The 20552-nt window shown below is 56.1% G+C and overlaps 2 protein-coding genes across 17 annotated transcripts in view; one reads left to right on the plus strand and one right to left on the minus strand.

Annotated features, from left to right (window-relative positions):
- Positions 1-2707: 2707 nt before the first annotated feature.
- Positions 2708-10923, plus strand: ASB6 (ankyrin repeat and SOCS box containing 6). Of its 2 annotated transcripts, XM_003822361.6 has the most exons (6): positions 2725-3642; positions 4807-4988; positions 6021-6127; positions 6219-6327; positions 6870-6956; positions 7069-10923. In XM_003822361.6, exons 1-6 carry the CDS (start codon positions 3530-3532, stop codon positions 7734-7736), a joined length of 1266 nt encoding a protein of 421 aa, XP_003822409.1. In that variant the 5' UTR covers positions 2725-3529; the 3' UTR covers positions 7737-10923. The 2 variants fall into 2 exon arrangements, with proteins under 2 accessions (XP_034785150.1, XP_003822409.1); XM_034929259.3 differs by lacking the exon at positions 6219-6327 and having other exon boundaries at positions 2708-3642; positions 7069-7173.
- Positions 9925-20552, minus strand: part of NTMT1 (N-terminal Xaa-Pro-Lys N-methyltransferase 1) — a 55511-nt gene continuing 44883 nt past the window's right edge. Inside the window, exons 1-5 of one of the 15 annotated variants that reach the window (XM_008975916.5) lie at positions 19209-19355; positions 17515-17582; positions 12644-12859; positions 11204-11456; positions 9925-10317 (exon numbers count right to left, since the gene is read on the minus strand). In XM_008975916.5, the coding sequence (XP_008974164.1) occupies positions 10061-10317; positions 11204-11456; positions 12644-12805 (672 nt within the window). In that variant the 5' untranslated portion in view covers positions 12806-12859; positions 17515-17582; positions 19209-19355 and the 3' untranslated portion in view covers positions 9925-10060. Of the gene's footprint in view, positions 10318-11203; positions 11457-12643; positions 12860-17121; positions 17583-17682; positions 17766-18804; positions 19096-19182; positions 19366-20552 lie in introns of those variants that run through there. The other 14 variants (XM_055117127.1, XM_055117123.1, XM_055117124.1 and 11 more) reach the window with 14 other exon arrangements.

Consider the following 20552-nt stretch of genomic DNA (forward strand, 5'->3'; position numbering starts at 1 on the left):
GTGGAGACAGAGGAAGGTGGACACTGGGGTGCTGCTGTCCCAAGCCGAGGTACCCTGTGGTCACCAGGAGTGGGAGAGGCAAGAAAGGGACCTTCTCTGGAGTCTTTGGAGGGAGCGTGGCCCTGCCCACACCTTGAATTTGCCCTTTCCGCCTCCAGAACTGTAAAGGAGTGAATTTCTGTTGTTTAAAGCCATCAGGTCTGCAGCACCTTGTTGTAGCAGCCCTAGGGCAAAAGCAGGGCTCAGACGACGTCAGCCCACCCAGCTCCACCGGGACCCCACGGGACTGCACCTCCCGCAGTTACTCACCATGCGTCCTTGGGTAAGTCAGGCCTCCGTCTCCTGAGGGCTGAGGGCCGAAGGCCATCACATAGGTGAGGAGACCGAGGCCTGACTCAACACGGGCATGGTGTCATGTGATCAAATGTGTTGTGTGATCAAATGAGAGAGGGGCTGTGAAGACCTGGGTCGCCTGAGAGTGGCTGTACCATTCAGGGCCTTGCGATCCATTGAGAGGGTGGGGGACCCTTCAAGCAGGGGCAGACACTTCCAAACCCTCAGAGTCATGGCCAGGCAGGTGCACCCAGGGCAAGCACCCCATCCGGATGCAAATCGCTATCTGGTAAGAATCTGGGCCCTTCTGATTTTTACAAGGCAAGTTGGAAAATCTCCATTTCCCTGTGAGCAAAATGTCCCGATTTCCCTCAGGAAGATACTTCTTTCCCTCAGCAAGAATCAAGGCAGACATGTGTGGGGAGCCGTGGACCCTCGTGGTCTGCAGTTGCTTCTGGAACGCCCAAGCTAGTGTTGCCTTAAAGGGTCTTGAACCCAGCTGCCCACCCCCACCCCTCCTTCCTACTCCTTTAGGTAATGGAAGAGGAAGCAAACTGAGGCACTCTGAATGCCTGGCGTCGGAGGCGGTTTTCCGAGAGCCTGTCATTGGATCTGACAACAGCTTTAACAACCAGAGCCAGCAGTTACCAGCCGCTGCTGCCGCACCCTCAGCCTTGCCGGTTGAGGCTCGTTGCTGGACCTGGACATGCTTTGCGTTTTCTTGTACAGTTTGTTTTGCACATGGTAGAGGGCCTTACTCTGCCCATTTAAAAATGTTTCATCTGGCTGGGCGTGGTGGGCTCACGTCTGTAAGCTCAGTACTTTGGGAGGCTGAGGCGGGTGGATCACCTGAGGTCAGGAGTTCGAGAATAGCCTGGCCAACATGGTGAAACCCCGTCTCTACTAAAAATACAAAAATTAGCCTGGCGTGGTAGCGCATGCCTGTAATTCCAGCTACCTGGTAGGCTTGAACCCAGGGGTTGGAGGTTGCAGTGAGCCGAGATCCTGCCACTGCACTCCAGCTTAGGCAACAGAGTGAGACTCCGTCTGAAAAATAATAATAATAATAATAAATAAATAAATATAAAAATGTTTACTCTAAGACCCATCGGATTGTCTTGAAATGAGCCTTTAAATGTTTTTTTCCTGGGCTGGGCAACTCTCGCTGTCTGGCAGGTTCCAGGGAGAGGGGCCCAACTTGGCAGAGCAAGGCCCAGGAGGCCAACGCTGTGATGTGGACTGCTGGGGCGGGAAACCCCTCTTCATCGTCAGCTTCCCAGAAGCAAGAAGGCATCAAGGCCTCCCCCGCAGACTCCAGATGGGAGAGGAGGCTCAAATGCGTGGCCCAAGGGGAGGTGCCTCGACTCCAGAAAAGTGGTTTTTCCAAGGCAAGCTGGAAATGTCCATTTCCATGTGAGCAGAATTTCCCGATTTCACCCAGGGAGAAATTTCTTTCCTACAGCGAGAACCAAGGCAGAAATGTGCTGGCAGCTGTGGACTCTGCGGCCTGGAGCTGCGTCTAGGAAGCCCAAGCTGGTGTTGCCCTAAAGGGGCTTAAACCCGGCTGCCCACTCCGCCCCTCCTTCCTGAACCAGAGGGTTTTGGCTCCTTCCCACTGAATTCCACTTCCACCAACAATTACAGTGCGCTGGCTCCAGCATCTCAGGTGAGTGTGATTATACTTTTTTTTTTTTTTTTTTGAGACAGAGTTTCGTTCTTATTGCCCAGGCTGGAGTGTGATGGTGCGATCTCCACTCACTGCAACCTCCGCCTCCCGGGTTCAAGCAATTCTCCTGCCTCAGCCTCCCAAGTAGCTGGGATTACAGGCGCCTGCCACCATGCCCGGGTAATTTTTGTATTTTTAGTAGAGACAGGGTTTCATCATATTGGCCAGGCCGGTCTGCAGCTTCGAACTTCTGACCTCAGGTGATCCACCTGCCTCGGCCTCTCAAAGTGCTGGGGATTCTACCCATTTTACAGATGGGGAAATCCAAGTTCAGAGACAGGCGGTAGCACACTCCTGTGTTCCCAGCTTCTCGGGAGGCTGAGGCGGGAGGATCACCTGAGCCCAGGGGTTCAAAGCTGCAGTGAGTCATGATCACTACACTACACTCCAGCCTGGGAGACAGAGTGAGACCCTGTCTCTAAAAAATACACAAGATTCGGGCTGGGCACCGTGGCTCATGCCTGTAATCCCAGCACTTTGGGAGGCCGAGGTGGGAGGATCACGAGGTCAGGAGTTCGAGACCAGCCTGGCCAATATGGTGAAACCCTGTCTCTACTAAAAATACAAGAATAAGCTGGGCGTGGTGGCCAGCGCCTGTAATCCCAGCTACTCGGGAGGCTGAGGCAGGAGAATCACTTGAACCCGGGAGGCGGAGGTTGCAGTGAGCCGAGATCGTGCCATTGCACTCCAGCCTGGGCGACAAAGCGAGACTACGTCCCCCCAAAAAACAAAAACAACAACAACAAAAAACAAGATTCACTGAGTCCATCAAGGCAGAGGTGGAGAGGGCTAGCAGCCGTCCTGGCCAGGTGCTCCCCGGGACAGAGAATAAGAAACTGAGGAGGGGACGTGCGAGTACCCTGGTCCTCATCATTCCAGTCAGCGGGCCGGGTGGTGACAGAGGTGGCCCAGCCCCTCTTCACGGAAGGCGAGGGCCAGCCCGAACCGGAAGGGGCAGTGTCTGATGACCTCAGCTCTCAGGGGCGCCCAGGGCCAGTGGGGCAGCGGCAGGGCCGAGAGCACGACCGGCGGAACTCGGACGGCGCCCAGCGGTCGCGGGCGGGATCGCAGGGCGAAGCCGAGCCGGGCCGGGCCCTGGCAGGAAGGGGCGGACCCGCCTGAGTCTCGGATCTGGCTTGGCTCGATCCTCCACTCCCCCACTCCGCTGGGGCCGCCCACTGGACATCGTCCGAGTCGGCCTGGCGGTCGTGCCCCAGGACGCGCCGAGGTCCTCCGAGCCCGCAGGGGGCGCTGTCGCCATGTGGCCCACCCTGAGTCGGCGCGGGCAGGAAGTACGAGGGTCACTTCCGGCGGGGGCGCGGCTTGGACTGAGGAGCGGACCCGGCCGGGCGCAGGGGCTGGACTGGCGGAGCAGGTGGGGTCCGCGGCCGCCGGAGCGTTCCGGTCGGCGTCTGGGCATCTCGGCCTCGGCAGAAAGCGCGACCGCCCTGCTGCGCGGGGCCCACGGCGATGCCGTTCCTGCACGGCTTCCGGAGGATCATTTTCGAGTACCAGCCGCTGGTGGATGCGATTCTGGGCTCCCTGGGGATCCAGGACCCCGAGCGGCAGGAGTCTCTGGACCGGTAACTCACCCCCTCCCGTGAGCTGGCCGAGGCCGCTCCGACCCCGCAGCGTCCCACTTTATCACCACAAGCCGGGCGGGGTGGATGCGTCCCCCTTGACAGAGGAAGGGACGGGCGGAAGCCGGGGTTGCGTGGCTCGGAGTGCTCGCTGCCCCGCGCGGATCCCACTCCTGCCCCTTGCATGGCGGAGACGAAGGGCGGGGAGGGCCCGAGGGCGGAGGCCCGCGGGTTGTCGCAGGGCCTGCGCCTCAGCCCCACCCTGTCGCCTGCCTGTCCTGTGCCACCCCCCGGCGTGGCAGAGGAGCAGGGTGGAATCCGTGAGGCCTCAGATGTTACCCCAGAGCAGTGTGAAGGTGGGCTTTTGTAGCAGAGTTTGCGTTTTTATAGACAAGAGCTGGTCTGTCGTGGACCTGCAGGAAAGGTGTCGGGAGCGAATCTGCATTCACTGCCCATGGTACTAGGCACTTGGGGTCCATCAGTGGCTCAGCAAAACCCCCGCCTTCTTGGCGCGTGTGCTCCAGAGGAGAGACTGACAAGTAATTGTACGGCGGCACGCGAGGTGGAAGGGAGGGGAGAGCAGAAGGAAGGGGCTCGGCTCAGGTGTTGAGGGGGTTGTCAGTTGGAATTTCCAACACGTGGTAATGATGAGTCTCGCCATCCAGGGACTCTGGTAGAAACGTAGGCTTTCTTCATCAATATCAGCTGAAGGTCTCAATGTGAGGGGAGGGAGGAGGCTGTGTTGCTGTCCTGGCTGCAGGTGTTGCCGGGGCTGGGGTCCTGCAGGTTTGAGGATGGAAGGGCTTTCTGAGGAAGAAGCATCAAAGTCGGGCTTGGGCTCTTGGCCTCCAGGCTGGTGGTCCCTTCAGTCCCAGCAGCCCAGGTGTGTGAGGCTTTGTACCTAAGTCTGCGACCAGACTCTGGGCAACGCGGGAGGAGAGCGCAGACAGACCCAGCCCATTCTCCGCAAATCCCAGTCTGCTCCCGTCTTAAGAGATGCAGCGTGGCCCTCTCTCTACTTCAGAGCTTCCCCCAAGCCCCTGTGACCCACAGAGCCAGGGCCCTGCTTGCTGATGATGATAGCAGGACTAAAGCCCACCAACCCACAGGCTGCGCGGTCACCCGGTCCCACAGCTGTGCCTACCCTCAGCCTCTCTCCTGTCCCAGGCCCAGTTATGTCGCCAGCGAGGAAAGCCGAATCCTTGTTCTCACTGAGCTGCTGGAGAGGAAAGCCCACTCTCCCTTTTACCAGGAAGGCGTGAGCAACGCCCTGCTCAAGATGGCTGAGCTGGGGCTGACGCGGGCGGCCGACGTTCTCTTGCGGCATGGGGCCAATCTCAACTTTGAAGGTCAGCGAGAGCCCCGGGGGTGGGCAGGTGGCTTAAACGCGGCCCGACGCTGGGTGGGCGCCCATGTCCCCAGCCTTGGCTTCTACCATCCTCTGAGGAGTGACTTCCCCCCCTTTATTTCCTGGGTGGCTGCAACTAAGGAAACTCCCATTGGGTGGCCTCCCACCCCCTGCGGGTTTTCACATGGCTCTTCCCACCTCTGTTCCAAGAGCGAGTGTTGCTGCTTCTACCATGTGATTGATTAGCAAACTTTCCCCAGCTCCCAGATTAATCCCCACTTCCATTAATGCAAAAATGCGGCTGCTGGCACTGTGCCCAGAGCTAAGGGAAGGTAATTTTCTGCTACTTACTCTGAGCCAATTTGTGTTTTTTTTTCTCATGCCGTAGGGAGAGGGGAAAACAGGCTGCATTAGGCATAAATCACCACAGGACACCCTGGCTCCTGGCTCCTGAGTGCCAGGGATGGAGATGGAGCCGAGCTCCTTTCTCTGTGTTTTTCAGCCCGGGGAGGGCAGGGTTAGTCGGGAGACAGGCAGGGCTGCCTTGTGACCTAATAGGGGCCTGAGACAGCCAGGCACGTCTCCTTTCCCCATCCGAAGACGGGCTTGGAGTCTGCTGGGCTCCTGGAGGGTCAAGGAGCTGAGACGGGAGGGCCGGTTCTGAAGCCAGTGACTTGGAGACCAGCTTGGAGAACCTGGCTGTTACCACCAGGCCTACAAAGCGGAGCAGCCGGAGCTGCTGTGTAGCGCGGCCTCCCAGCCATTCTGAGAGGGTGCGCCCCGTTTTATGGTCCCTTCTTACAGAAGAGGAAACTGAAGCCCCCAACAGCTTCAGTAGTGTGCCCACTAGAATACCCCGAGGGCCCTCTAGTATCTGGTGAGGACAGCTCTGTCCTAACCCGTGATGGTGACAGGAGGCTGGGCCTGTGCTTCTGGACACTTTAGGTGGGAGTTTGGGGCTGGGCTCTGGGTCCGGGGGCCCCATAAGAATGCGGATAGATAGGACCCACATGAGCTGTGTCTGCACCTTCAGACCCAGTCACCTACTACACGGCCTTGCACATCGCCGTCCTGCGGAACCAGCCGGACATGGTGGAGCTGCTGGTGCATCACGGGGCCGACGTTAATCGGAGGGACCGGGTAAGTGCCAGGTCCAGCTTGCTTTGAAGCAGGGTTGGGCAGGGGCCTGAGCAGCTTCCCAAGCCAACCTGACTGTGCTTGCTTGGCTCAGATCCACGAGAGTAGCCCCTTGGACCTGGCCAGCGAGGAGCCTGAGCGCCTGCCCTGCCTGCAGCGCCTCCTGGACCTTGGAGCTGATGTCAATGCTGCTGACAAGCATGGTGGGTGCCTCCTGCAGGAAAGCAGGACAGCTGGTCCCCCGGGCACCTTGTGGGGGACACCCAGGGTGCCCCAGGACAACAGCTAGGTGGGCAGGCTGGATGCTGGCCCTGGCTGGTGGCACAGCATGGCTGGGCACACAGGGATTCTGCTGACTTGCTGAGCTCAGAGGCTTCAGAGAGGCAGTGCAGTCATTGTCCCTGTGCTGGCCCTCAAGGGCCTTCTATAGGAAGAAATAGGGCATGTGTGCACTTAGTTTCCAAGAAACAATGGCTTCCCATTGGGAGAGGCCCAGCCGACATCTCAGGTAGCATCTTGGGGTCCAGAAAAATCCTACTTTTCCTGGCCTTTCTGCTCCCACTTCTCTGGGTGGAAAGGGAATGGCCAGAAGCCCGTCACCCTCAGCCCTCACCTGAGCTGAGAGTTGTCTCTGAAAGTTCATCTTCTGATCCTCTGAGTGTCTGGATTTCTGCCACCTCCTCTGGGTTGCCCTGACCTGGGCTTCCTGGCCTCCTGCTCCTCCTTGCTCTCCCTCCCTCCCTAGGAAAAACTGCTCTGCTCCATGCCCTGGCCAGCAGCGACGGGGTGCAGATCCACAATACTGAGAACATCCGTCTCTTACTGGAAGGAGGTGAGGCTGGCGCGCTCCTAGGCCTCGTCCTCTCACCCGCCCCTTCGATGTGTGCTGTTGCTTTGCCAGGGTTGAAGGCCTCCCAGCATCTCTTGTTCTATGGCTCTTCTAGGGGCAGACGTCAAGGCCACCACCAAAGATGGGGACACAGTGTTCACCTGCATCATCTTCCTGCTTGGTGAGACCGTGGGAGGGGACAAAGAGGAGGCCCAGATGATCAACCGCTTCTGCTTCCAAGTCACACGGCTGCTGCTGGCACACGGGGCCGACCCCAGCGAGTGCCCAGCCCACGAGTCCCTCACCCACATCTGCCTCAAGAGCTTTAAACTGCACTTCCCTCTCCTGCGCTTCCTCCTGGAGTCCGGAGCCGCCTACAACTGCTCCCTGCATGGCGCGTCCTGCTGGTCTGGCTTTCACATCATCTTTGAGAGGCTCTGTTCCCACCCAGGCTGCACGGAAGACGAGAGCCACGCGGACCTCCTGCGCAAAGCCGAGGCTGTCCTGGATCTCATGGTGACCAACTCTCAGAAACTCCAGCTGCCCGAAAACTTCGATATCCACCCTGTGGGCAGCCTGGCGGAAAAGATCCAGGCCCTCCACTTCTCCTTGAGGCAGCTGGAGAGCTATCCCCCGCCCCTCAAGCACCTGTGCCGTGTGGCCATCCGGCTCTACCTTCAGCCGTGGCCTGTGGATGTGAAGGTCAAAGCCCTGCCTCTGCCCGACAGGCTGAAGTGGTACCTCCTTAGCGAGCACAGTGGCTCCGTGGAAGATGACATCTGATAGGTCTCAGGCTACAGGAACGGGGGACACGGGCAGCTCAGGTCAGCCTGTTGGTAGATGCTGGGACAGCCCTAGAAGAGGGTCTTTTTGATCTGGGAGATGAGACGGGATCCTTCATGAGAAAAGCCAACCAGGTAGAGCCTGAAGCTGTGATCACTCCAGTGGTGAAGGGTGCAGCTCTGGTTCTTCCAGAGAGACTGCCCCCTTCCCTCCAGCGGCACTCCAAGTCCCCCCCCATGTTGGAAAGAGGAACAGGGCTTGGATTGATGTTTATACCCTCTGAATTGGAGGGCAGTGCCAGGGCATTTGCAGAAGCTGGGAAGGACCAAGCCTCAGCATCCCCAGGGCTGTGGGGCTCTTGTTGGCCGCACGTGGCAGTGCAGCTGGAGAGGAAGCCTGGGGCACGTCCTGTGCGGTGCCACCAAGGCCCCACCCCTGCCCCTTTTCCTTCCAGGTTCTGTTACTCACAGAAGTGTTTCTGGTGGGTTCTGCGGGAGAAGACACTAAGGGCCCCACAGGCTTGTTTCATGGTGTTGCAAGCCAAGCTGGCCCCTGCCTGTTCCTGTAGCTCTGGGGCCAGGTCAGCCGTGGCCCCACCTACCAGAACTGTGCTCTGCTGGCATCTGTGCTTTTGCCAAACCCAGGGCCTCAGCGACCATGACTTCTGCTAAAAAGCAATCATGAGTGCGTGGCTGGGGACAGACCTCTCTGAAGTGTCTCCTGTTGTGAGGGGCTCACTTTGGAGCCACTGAAGAGCCAACTGTGCCACCCACTTGCGAGCCTCAGTCCCTTCCAAGCTGCATTGGTCATTGGGAATTGTGTAAACACCTCTGGGGATAAGCTGAGGTGACTAAATGATATATTTATATTATAAGATTAAACTGACTTTCTTGGCCTTAACAAGGTCCCTGTATAAAATTTCCACCCCGCCCCTCCATAGTTCAGGATAGAGGCTCCCACAGCAGCCGGTAAGGAAGTGGGTGGCAGGTGTGAGGGGATGCTGTGTTTGGGGGGTTGTTTCCAAGTCCCTGCAAAGAAGCACCACTCTAGACTGGCAAGGGCCTCCACAGTGTGGAGGTCCCATTTTATTATTTTTTTTTCGAGACACTCTGTCACCCAGGCTGGAGTGCAATGGTGCAATCTCGGCTCACTGCGACCTCTGCCTCCCAGGTTCAAGCAGTTCTCCTGCCTCAGCCTCCTGAGTAGCTGGCATTATAGGTGCCCACCACCATGCCTGGCTGATTTTTGTATTTTTAGTAGAGACGGGGTTTCGCCATGTTGGTCAGGCTGGTCTCAAACTCCTGACCTCAGGTGATTCGCCTGCCTCGGCCTTTCAAAGTGCTGGGATTACAGACATGAGCCACTGTGCCCGGCCCCCATTTTATTTTATTTTTATTTTGAGACAGAGTCTCGCTCTGTCACCTAGGCTGGAGTGCAGTGGCGCAATCTCAGCTCACTGCAAGCTCTGCCTCCCGGGCTCACCCCATTCTCCTGCCTCAGCCTCCTGAATAGCTGGGACTACAGGCGCCCGCCATCACGCCCGGCTAATTTTTTTTTTTTGTATTTTAAGTAGAGACAGGGTTTCACCTGTTAGCCAGGATGGTCTCGATCTCCTGACCTCGTGATCTGCCCGCCTCGGCCTCCCAAAGTGCTGGGATTACAGGCGTGAGCCACGGCGCCCAGCCCCATTTTATTTTTTACTTTAAGTGCCTGCCAAGGAGCAGCCTCAAGCCCAGAGAAGACTGAGGCTACGGGGAACTTCCCTTGCTGCAGGCTGTTGTAACACTTTAAGGGCCCCAGGTCTCCACTGCCAAGCAGGACTTGGCACGTGAGCACCCCCCCACACAGCATCATCAGGCAGCACCCATGGGCTCCACCAGCCCAGCTCTGTCCCTCCCCTAGGTAAAGATCACACTGAAGTCTTCAAGTCCCCAGCAACCAAGTTGGGGGTGGTTTCCTTCCTCTTCAGGCAGCCAGGCCCATGGCTGGAAGGCCGGGCTGGAGGCCCAGGGAATCGGTTACTGATGTGGCCACCCTATTCCCACATGGGGAGCACCAGGAGCCCTGGAGCCCCTTCCACCCAATCCCATCTCGCAGGAGAGCAGGGTCTGGGCTCCTGCCTCACCGCTGGTTCAGCAGCACCCTCCCCACCGGGTCCCACCTTGCCTTTTGAAGAAGAGCCCGCATAATGAGTGGACGGCAGACAGCTATATTTAGTGGTGCCTCGACACTCACGAACCGCCAGTGTGGCGCCTGGATCTTGCCCAGCTGCCAGCTCCCCCCACCAGGACTGTGGTTCCTCAGTTTCTCCTGCCAGCCCCGGCTCATCTCAGGGCAAAGCTATAGACATGGTAGATCTCATCGGGGAGGTTCTCCTGCCTCTCCTCGGCCAGGAGGCTGAGGCCTGCACTGCAGATGATCCTGCGGACCACGTCAAGGTCCCGGCACACGCTGCTGTCCACGTCGTCCAGAATCACGCCCTCCTGGGCCATGTTGTCTTTGATGACGATGATGCCGTTGGGGCGGAGGCTGCCCTTGCAGCGCCCCAGGAACTCGGCCAGGTGCTGATCGGTGAGGTGGCCTGGGGAGGGCAGAGGCAAGGTTACCAGGGCACCATGCAAGCGGATGTCGGCACTGGATGGGATGTATTTCTCAGCCCCGCTGAGCCCCTCATTTGTGCCCAGCATTTTGTGTGCACACATGGCCTCATTGGCTCTCAGCAGTCCCGAGAGATTCACTAAACCCCAATTCATAGAATAGGAAACTGTGGCTCAGAGGTCATCTACCTAAAGACACATTAAGCCAGAATTTGACTTGACGGGGTGGCTTACAAGTCCTGCCTGATACCTACACACCATGATGCCCCACCCCTGCCAGGCTTGGATCGGAGGAGTGAACCTGGGCTAAGAGTTTGGCATTGCAGGAGCTCCCGGAGAGACTGCCTTCCCTACCCTAGAAGTCCCCACAAAGGCTTCTGAGACCACAAAATACAAGGCCAGACCTAGAGCGTCCACAGCAGGCCTGTGCTGCCCGCCTCAGGAGGTGGCCGACTGCTGCTAGCGGCCTGCCGCCAGGTCAGCAGCCCAGGGCACAGCGCTCGAGGTGTGCTGTTAGGCTAAGAGGGTGCAGGGCTAGACACGAAGCTTAAACTATTCATCTTATTAAAAATAAAACCCTTATAAAACTCCTCACTTTGAATGCAGTAAGTTATTGGCCATTAAAATTTTTTCAACAAAAAACTGCACCCAAATGGATGGTAGCAGGTATTCAACTGAAACAAAACCTAGAAGGAAGAAATCTACCTTTTAGGCCGAGCCTGTCCCTCGGTCCTGGGAAGTACGGGGTGGGGGTGGGCCTGGGCGGATTGGGGAATCCTCACTGGCCCACTTGCTGCAGGAGTGCAAAGCCCTGGTCCCGACACCTTATGGGGAACGCGAGTGAGCAGGGAAGGGCGGTGGGACCCTCACCTATCACCCACTGGATCCAGATCACGTCGTAAGAGTCCGGCTCCGGGGTGAAGTCCTGGAGCCCACAACAGAAGTAGTTCCTCACCCTCTTGCCCTCCTCCCCCAGGTAGGTCTTGGCTTGAACCAGGAAGTCCTCCGTTATGTCGACCATATCCACCTCTCTGAACAGCGGCAGGAGCAGCCGCTTGGTGATCCTGCCAATGCCAGCTCCACAGTCCAGGGCACAGGACGTTCCTGTCTTGTTTGGGCCTTCCTGAAAAGCAGAGGCATATAACCTATCAGAGGGACCCTGTCACCGCACGTGGGGCCCTTCCTCACGAGCCCTAGGACTTAGACTCAAGTCAGGATTCCAGGACTCCGCACAAGCTGAGCACTGGTGGGGAGGTCTGTGCTGGCTGCCAGCTTGTACGGAGTCGAGGGGATGAGCATGGAGGACACACTGCTGGGCCACACATTCCTTTATCTTTGAAAGTTCAGGTTGCATTCTGCATTCTGTTGAGGTTGGAATGCAGTGGTGGGATCATGGCTCACTGTAGCCTCGAACTCCTGGGCTCAAGCCATCCTCCATCTTCCCACCTCAGCCTCCCAAGTAGCTGGGACTACAGGCATGTGCCACCATGCCCAACTCATTTTTTTTTTTTTTTATTTTTTGTAGAGACGGGGCCTCGGTCTGTTGCCCAGGCTGGTCTCAAACTCCTGGGCTCAAGCAATCCTCTCACCTTGGCATCCCAAGGGGCTGGGATGACAGGAGTGAGCCACTGCCCCTGCCCTGGGCCACACATTTCTAAATGAAAGCTAATTTCCACTTAAAGGTGATAACTTGAACAGGTGCACTAATCTCTCCCGAGTCTCCAGGTAAACAACGGCAGAGAGGAATGGGGAGAATGGAAGCGGGGCAACGGGTGAACAAGGGTGCAGAGAGGGAACATGGAGGGAGGGGAGGCGCTGGATGGAGCAGGTGGCCAACAGCAGCCTCCAGTGCCAGCCATGAGACAAGAAGGTGGGGGGCTCCAGGACTGGGGGTCCCAGCCTGGTACAGAAAAGGCTGGGAGTGGAGCAGAGGGTGGAAACCATGGCACGTAACTAGGAGTCTTCGTCCAGAATAGCCAACATCCTCAGTCCAAACACCCATGGACATGGCAGGAGAGCAAGGGTTTCGTCCCTGGCAAAACCCAACAGTTGAAGAGAAGTTTGCCCAATTCAGGCACCTCAATTCTGCCTAACAGCCAGCTCCTGTCTGGTAACCTTGAGGCTAAGTCCACAATCTAGAAGTTACCCCACTGTGCCCACCCAGCCCAGCTCCTCAAGGCTTTGGGGTAGGTACCAAGAGATAGCCAATGACCCTGCAGTGTTACATGTGTAAAAGGTGGCACCCCACATGGACTCGGCAGTGCCACCAGAGCCACAGCCTCTCCTGGAGAGCACGCCAGACCTGCCTACCCTCAAAAACCTCTGCAGAAACTTCCGGGAGCTGTTGATGTCGATGCTGGAGATGTGGCCATACCCCCCAAGCATGCCGTCCACTGTGGGTGGGATTTGTTTCCAGTAGGTCTTGGCCTTGGAATAGAATTGCTTCTCGTCTTCTATCACCTCGCTCGTCATGCTGTCACCAACCACGGCTCTACTCAAGCACCACGATCAGCAACCGCGACTCTCCTGGGTAAGGAAGGGGGCGTGAGTCAGCGGGCCAGGGACCCGGGCAGAAAGGCCCCCAGGGCAGAGGGCCAGTCTCACACCAGGCTTAACAAGTCACACATCCTGCTGAGTGCAGAGAGAAGTCCAGGGTCCCCAAATCTGCTTCTACCCCTTGCATAACAGCATCTTCTGTCTTTTGCACTCAGAGCACCCGCCCCAAGTCCTGGCTTCAAGTTCTTTTACATTTTCATTTTTTCTGGAGTGCAGTGGTGTGATCATAGCTCAATGCAGCCTCCAACTCCAGAGCTCAAGAGACCCTCCCACCTCACCCTCCGGAGCAGCTAGGACTGCAGTTGTGTGCCACCATGCCTGGCTAATTATTTTTTGTAGAGATGGGGTCTCACTATGTTACAAAGGTTGGTCTTGAAGTCCTGACCTCAAGAGATTCTCCCACCTTGGCCTCCCAAAGTACTGGGATTACGGGTGTGAGCCCATGTACCTGGCCTGGCTTCAAGTTCTTGACATGCTCTATATGACACCTGACTCAGTGGCTTCAGGGCACAGAAAACCCTGATCAATAAAGAGAAACGACCGCAAAGCTGAGAGCACCAGCAGACCCTGGAGGGCCAGGGAAGCTTCCACACCTCCCTTCCTCTGGCTCAGAGCACAGCAACAACTCACGGTGGGGTCCAGTCCTCCGTTAACGAGGAGTGGGGACTCTGTGCCAGGCACCGGGCTGTGAACCAGGCAGACAGCCAGGCAGAAAACAATTCTACAGACACAACCACACCTGCAGGGAGGGCTGCAGAGGAGAAGCGCCAGTGCCAGCAGAGCACGGAGGGAGGAAGTGGACTCGGGTGCGGGGACCAGGGAAGGCATCCCTGAGGAGGGGACACGTAAGCTGAAACCGATGGATGGGCAAGAATAAGCGCAGTAGGTGGAGGGCGACGGCACTGCTCCTGGAGGGAAGGACAGACAGCCCTCGCGGCTGCCAGTTCCTGGTCTCACAGTCAACTCTAGCAGTTTCGACTGCATCCTACAGAGCAATGAGTCAACCACCCTGAGGCCCAACAGAGAGTGGCCCGGGAAGACCGATGCTTCTGAAGACTGCTGGCGGCGGTGGAGACGGCAGGGGGATGAGGAGACGGTTGCCACGGTAGAAGGAGAGAGAACTAGAAAGCCTCCTCAGCTGGGTCCTGGCAGCAGAGCCCAGGCCCACCTCGCCCTTCAGGACAGCGATGACAGTTGGGCGGCTCCATGCTCCACGGGCGGCCAGCCTGCCATAAGCTTCCCAAGGCACAGTGCTGTCACCAAGGCACACCATGCTTAGGGGCTGTTCTAGTTGCTGTGAGGCTTGCCAAGACCTCAGAGAGCTCTAGTCCAGGAGGACAAAGAACAAAGGGAAAGAAAATACACAGCAGAACAATAAGGATTCTCAGGGACCCACAAAGTGCCAAGGACACTCAAAGGGCAGAGGAATCTCCTCCCAACAGCAGATAGGGGCAGCTGCCTGGAGGAGGCAGCCCAAGCTGGGCAGCCAAGCACAGGGAGTGCTGGAGGGGGTGGGGCACAGACAGAGGGAGCAGCCGTGGGACAGCATGGGCCATCAGAGGGCGGAGAGTGGAGCGGGGGAAGACTGTGGAAGGTGAGCTCGGAAAGGCAGACGGGGCCTGGATGAGGGCGGCCTCGAGTGCATGCTGGGCACCAACTCTCGGCTGATGTGTTTCCCACACTGCCAAGGCCTAACCTAAAGGAGGCAGAGTGAGAATGGCAGTGGCCGTGCTGAGGACACACAGCAACAGTGGGTGGTAGGAATCCCAGCAGCAGCAGCTGCTACATCCTGATAAACCCATGGTAAAGGGAAAATACCCTCGGTGGAAAACGCGCAGCTGACTGGGAGCTGCAGCTCACCGCCTCGCACGTGCTGCCTCCACACGAGGAGAGCAGGGGGCTTCTAGCAAATGCCTGTCGCCAAAGTTGACAAATCGTAGGTCCAAGACCGTCTGCCTGACCCCTGGAGCTACAGGGTCAACACGGAAGAGTCCACATATGGAACTCGGGTACAGTCCTCAAACACAACTCAAAGCTTAAGACCCAGGAACACTCTAGGGGCTTCAAGAGAAGTGGTCAGAGGGAAACGGGAAAACGCCCTGAGAAGGAGCACGAGGCCTTTGGGAAGCAATTATGAGGAAAGAGAAGGGAAACTAAACACAAGACAAGCTGGAGAATTTTTTCTTCTTTTTTTTTAGAAAGGGTCTCACTGTCGCCAGACTAGAGTACAGCTCAGGTGATCCTCCCATCTCAGCCTCCAGGGTAGCTGGGACTGCAGGCACATACCGCCACACCTGGCTAACTTTTGTATTTTCTGTAGATATGGAGTTTTGCCACGTTGCCCAGGCTGGTCTCAAACACCTGGCTGCAAGCAATCCACCTGCCTCGGCCTCCCAAGGTGTTGGGATTACAGGCAGAAACCACTGCACCCAGCCAAGATTTTTCATTGGTCAAATTTGTTACTGGCCCCAGAACTATATTCTGCACTACTATATTCTGAACCTGTCCTGAAAGAGAAGGAACTTTCCAGAAGCAGTAGGCCCACCCCGCCCAGCCAGCTCAAGAATACTTCTAACAGATGCAACGGGGTTCTTCTTAGATCCGTGATTGGGTCTTTTCACCCTTAGCAGAATCCTTTGGCTGTGCCTAGAGAGAAGCCTGCTTAAACCTCTCTTCAGATTCTTGTTTTTTTGAGATGGGGTCTTACTATGTGGCCCAGGCTGGCCCCAAACTCCTGGGCTCAAGCCATCCTCCCTGCTCAGCCTCCCAAGTAGCTGAGATTACAGGCGCACGCCACTGCACCTGGCTTCCCTCTTCAGATTCTTGAATCCGCTCGCAGACTGACCCCTCACTTTACTGTTCACGCACAAGGGTTTCAGCCACAATGAAGAAAGGCAGCAATCACTTCACCAATAAGGGAGCCCTTTGGGGTAACAGGCTGGGGAAGACCTTAGTTCTAAATATTGCACATAACACCCTCCCCGCAAGCTGACCACAAAGCTCCCACACTGGTGTCCCAGCACTGGGAACAACACTGCCGGAAGGAGAAAGAAGCCCACGGCTCAGAAACCCCATCTCTGTCAAAAATACACACATTCTAGTAGCTACTAGGGAGACTGAGGTGGGAGGATCACTTGAGCCTGGGAGGTCAAGGCTGCAGTGAGCCATGATCCTGCCTCTGCATTCCAGCCTGGGCAACAGAGTGAGACATTGTGTCAAAAGAAGAAGAAGAAGAAGAATGAATTCTTCTTCCCACCAGACCTGCCAATCCTCAAGACTGCTAGATGTGCCAGGGTGGCTGACAGGAAAAAGGGCCACCAATCTGAATGTCACCATGTAGCTGGGTTTGGTGGCTGCTATGGTCTGATGGCATAAGGACCAGGTTAGGTGGGCTGCCTGCCCCTCTGCCAGCAGGTACCGGAGCAACCATGTCACAGCCCTCCATCAGTCACTCAGAGAGGACGGCATTCAAAACTACTCTATAACCTATAACCTATAACCTGAGCACTTTGGGAGGCTGAGGTGGGAAGACTGCTTGAGCCCAGGAGTTTGAGTCCAGCCTGGACAACAGAGCGAGACCCTGTCTCAAAAAACAAAAAACACTTGGTTGAAGACAAAGGTTAAAAAACGAACTACTACTCTTCCACACCATGCTGGCACAACTCCCATTCAGACTGGACCATGGCGAGAGCAAGCCTGTCCCCTCTCACTGCCCAACTTGGCAAACTGAAGGTTTTGTATTCAGTTCTCTCTCTCGCCTGGCCGGGGAGCTCCTGAGAGCAGTGGCAACATTTGAGATTTATCACCATGCTTCTCTTGCATCCCATGAAACACAAATATTCAACAGAAAGTTCACCTCTGATCAAATGAACAGAATAAATCTGGGGGCAAACACATACCAGGCTGGACTCCATCCGTCTCCTCTCCCAGCATGCAGCTTCCTGGGGGTAGAGACATTACCTTGTACACCATTAGCCCAGTGCCTGATACCAGGTGGGCATTGACTAATTGGTTGCCAAATAATGCAAGAATGGGCTTTGTGCAGCTATAGCCATTTTCCACTCTAAGAAAATCCTACAGACAAAAGTCCAACCATTCAGAACTGGTAAATACTGAAGGCCTGAAGGCTGCTACCGACAATATAATTCTGTGCTTTACCAAAAGCCTTGTAACATGATTCCTTTAAATGTCAGGGTCCCCTGAATAATCTAATTTACAAGAATTCCACTTACACGCAAATTCTGGGAACAAGCCAGGGGAGGCACATCCTGGCCGGGAAATAGCAAGCCTGACTTTGACATCTGCCCTAACAGCTGATTCATTAATAAACGGGATTCCTGCGGTCCTGGCTACATTTTGCCTCGTGGTGTCCAGATTGGAGTGGGGCAGGAGGAGGTCCCTAAGAGTCCGAGGGAACAGCAAGGTCGGTTGGCCAACAGCGGGAGGTCCTGCTACACTCTGCTCCAGAGCACAGATGTCGTATGTGGCTGAAGGGCCTGGGAGGGGGCCAGGAGCACACGGGCTTTGTGTGCACTCTAGGCTATCTCAGAGAGGAAGACAAACCCCTCATGCCTGGTAAATGGCTGCTCAGCCAGTAAATGTGATCCTACATCCTTCACGGTCACCTGGCTGCTGCCTCCTCCTCCCCGCCAAGGTGTTCAGACCCAGGGTACTGCATCTCTTCTCCCACGACCTATGGAAGAAAACAGTGCTGAAACTGTCACTGGCAGACTTTTGCAGTCATCTCATCCTCCTCACGTAAGTCTCTACGGAAAAGCCTGCCTAAAAGTTACCTCCACCCTCTAGCAGCCTAGTGGACAGAGTCCATCCTCCCTGGATCTTTGTGGACAGCAGCAGGCCACATGCAAACGGCAGAGTGCTCTAAGAAAAAGAAGGAAGTGAGAAAGGAAGGGAAGAAGACAAAACAGGGGATACATTTAAAAACTAACAAAGGCTCTGATGGAGCCAGATGAACCAGATCTGAATCTTGGCTCTGCACACCTGCTGTGTAAGCACAGACAAGACATTAAACCTCACCATTCCTCAGTTCACCTATAAAATGGAACAGTAATACCGACTCTACAGAAAGGCTGTGATTGAAAGTGCATATGAAAAGCTTAAAGTGCTTTGCACAGTGCCGGGCACATATTCTCTCTTGAGCTTAGAAATCTCTGTCAAATGAGATTCTTGTCAACTCTGCCCACTATAAGGATCAAATGGGAAAACTGCCTTAGAATGCCACAGAAGCTGTATTGGACACACCTAGGGGACTGTTACTGGTATGCTGGGCGGCCAAGCCAGCAGACTCAAACAGCTCTGCAAATCAGCCAGAGTGGGGAGTGAGCTTCCTCTGCCTATAAGCACAGAAGCCCCACCGAGATTTTTTAGATGCTATCCTTGTGATCCTAGGGCTTCCGGCCTCCACCAAAACGCTCCATGCATCCTTCCAACCCCCGCACAGTCCTCAGTTTACATAGAGAAAAACCAGCACACTAAAGGAAGTGACGTGTCTTTAAACATACAAACAGGAAGCCGAGAACAGAATTAAGGAGGGAATCCAGGCTCCTTATACCAGCCCTGGTTCCTCCCAGAGGCTCATCCCATCTCACTGGACAATCATTCTACACACCACAACCACCGGTTACACTGTCCCTCCCCGCTGTCAGGGCCTCTGACACCAGTTGTGGCAATCACTTATAGTACAGAGGAGAAGCCAAAGCCCAGAGGGAGAGATCACACAGTTGGTGCGCAGCAAAGTCTGGGCTTTTCGATATGGCAGCCTCCCCGCAGACAGGCTGACCTTGGCCGCAAGGGCTCTCGGGCTGTCTTTTTTGAGCTGCACCTGTGTCGGGCTGGCGCTCGGGTGGGACCCAAGGTTAAATACGACAGCAACTTCTGTGCAGCGAGCACTTAACTGTGCCAGGCTCTGAACTGGGCATTTTACCGATTTTACCGATTCCTCCCATCCATCCTCCAAGTGGGCGCTCTCCATATCCCTGTTTCTCGGAAGGGAAACAGGCTCAGAGAAAGGGATTTGCTGCGGTCTGGGGACCGGGGTGGGGGAGTGCCCCGCCTGGGCTTTGAGTGCCTTGACTTTCCTCCTGTACCCCGACCCATGGACTGCTCCGTAGTCCCTGCCCAGGTCCGGCCCGTAGACCTCTTGGGGACGCGCACGTGGGGCCTGTGCCGGCCCGCGCCCACGCGCCGGGTCACGTGACGAGCCGGGGACCCGGGACCTCAGGGCGCCGAAACAGTTAGGGGTCGCAGCCTCCCCTCTCCCGGCGGCTGCCTACCCTTCGCACCGCCTCGCGCTACTCACTCCGGGCGGGGGCTCCCGGGACCGAGAGAAGAAGATGGGGAAGAGGAAGGGAGGGCGGCGGCGGCGGAGACGCCACAAGCCAACCGCAGCTCCGCCAGACCACGACCAGACGCGACAGCTCGCGGCGCGCGCTGCCTTTGTCCGCCAACGTCACTTCCGGGCGTTTAGGGGCGGGCCCATGGCTGGCTCCACCCCCTCGCTCAGCTCGCCCCTCCCCCGCGCGGGCTCCGGATTTAACTTGACTTCTTTTGAAAAATAATTTAAAAAAAAATTTTTTTTTTTTGAGACAGAATCTTGCTCTGTCAAGCAGGCTGGAGTGCAGTGGCGCGATCTCGGCTCACCGCAACCTCTGCCTCCCAGGTTCCAGCGATTCTCCTGCGTCAGCCTCCAGAGTACCTGGGACTACAGGCGTGAGCTACCACACCCAGCTAATTTTTGTATTTTTAGTAGAGACGGGTTTTCACCATGTTGGCCAGGCTGGTCTCGAACTCCTGACTTCCAGTGATCCGCCCGCCTGCGCCTTCCGAAGTGTTGGGATTATAGGCGTGAGCCACCGCACCTGGCCTAATTTGACTTCTTTAAAAAAAAAAAATTAGAGACGGGGTCTCACCCTGTTGCTCAGGCTGATCTTGAACTCCTGGCCTCAAGCGAGGCTTCCACCTCGGCCTTCCAGACTGCTGGGATTACATGCGTGAGCCACCGCGCCCAACACAGGTTACAGCTCAAAACTTGACTAAATTGACTTTTGGGAATCTAGAAGGACCTCCCGAACGGAAAAGAGCCGCAGCGTCGCCCTCTCCCCGTCCCCAGCACGTACAACAGTTCGTTTGGAGGCTGCAGGCTGGACTTCTAAAAACGAGTGTGTTGTGCGGGCTTTGAGTAAAAAGGGAAAGAAAAGCCATTGGTCCTCAAATCCACCCATCTCCATTAGCATCTTAAAATAATACCGACCCCCCAAAATAAAATAAAAAGAAATACTCTCGGCAGTGCCATGGGATTCCCACTGAAATGAGCAAAACAAGCCCATGACGTTTCCATTCCAAAAGCGTGGCCCTTCCCTAGGCTCCTCCCATGCAAAGAAATTCTGGAGCTATCTCCGAGGCAGCGGTGATGGAAACGGGAGCTTGCAGGTGGGTAGAGCCTCTTAACATCTCCGAGCTTCAGTCTCCTGTCAGAAGAGGAAGTTGAGCAACGTAATAATTACTCAACTTCTGATGCTCTGAGAGGGTTAAACTTGTGGGACATTGCACGTCAGACCTTCAGCTCAGCACCTGCAGTGGGTTCTCAGGAAATGGAAGCTGTTATAATGACAATATCCATCTTAAGTTCATTTTTCCTATACTA

This window comes from Pan paniscus, chromosome 11 (genome assembly GCF_029289425.2).
Source record: "Pan paniscus chromosome 11, NHGRI_mPanPan1-v2.0_pri, whole genome shotgun sequence".
Lineage (NCBI taxonomy): Eukaryota > Metazoa > Chordata > Mammalia > Primates > Hominidae > Pan > Pan paniscus.

Bases quoted from the DNA above. Each gene is read 5' to 3' on its own strand.
- ASB6 (XM_003822361.6), top strand. From the start codon at position 3,530: ATGCCGTTCCTGCACGGCTTCCGGAGGATCATTTTCGAGTACCAGCCG. The intron at 6,328-6,869 runs GTGGGTGCCTCC...CTCCCTCCCTAG, and splicing joins CAATGCTGCTGACAAGCATG to GAAAAACTGCTCTGCTCCAT. The intron at 6,957-7,068 runs GTGAGGCTGGCG...TGGCTCTTCTAG, and splicing joins CCGTCTCTTACTGGAAGGAG to GGGCAGACGTCAAGGCCACC.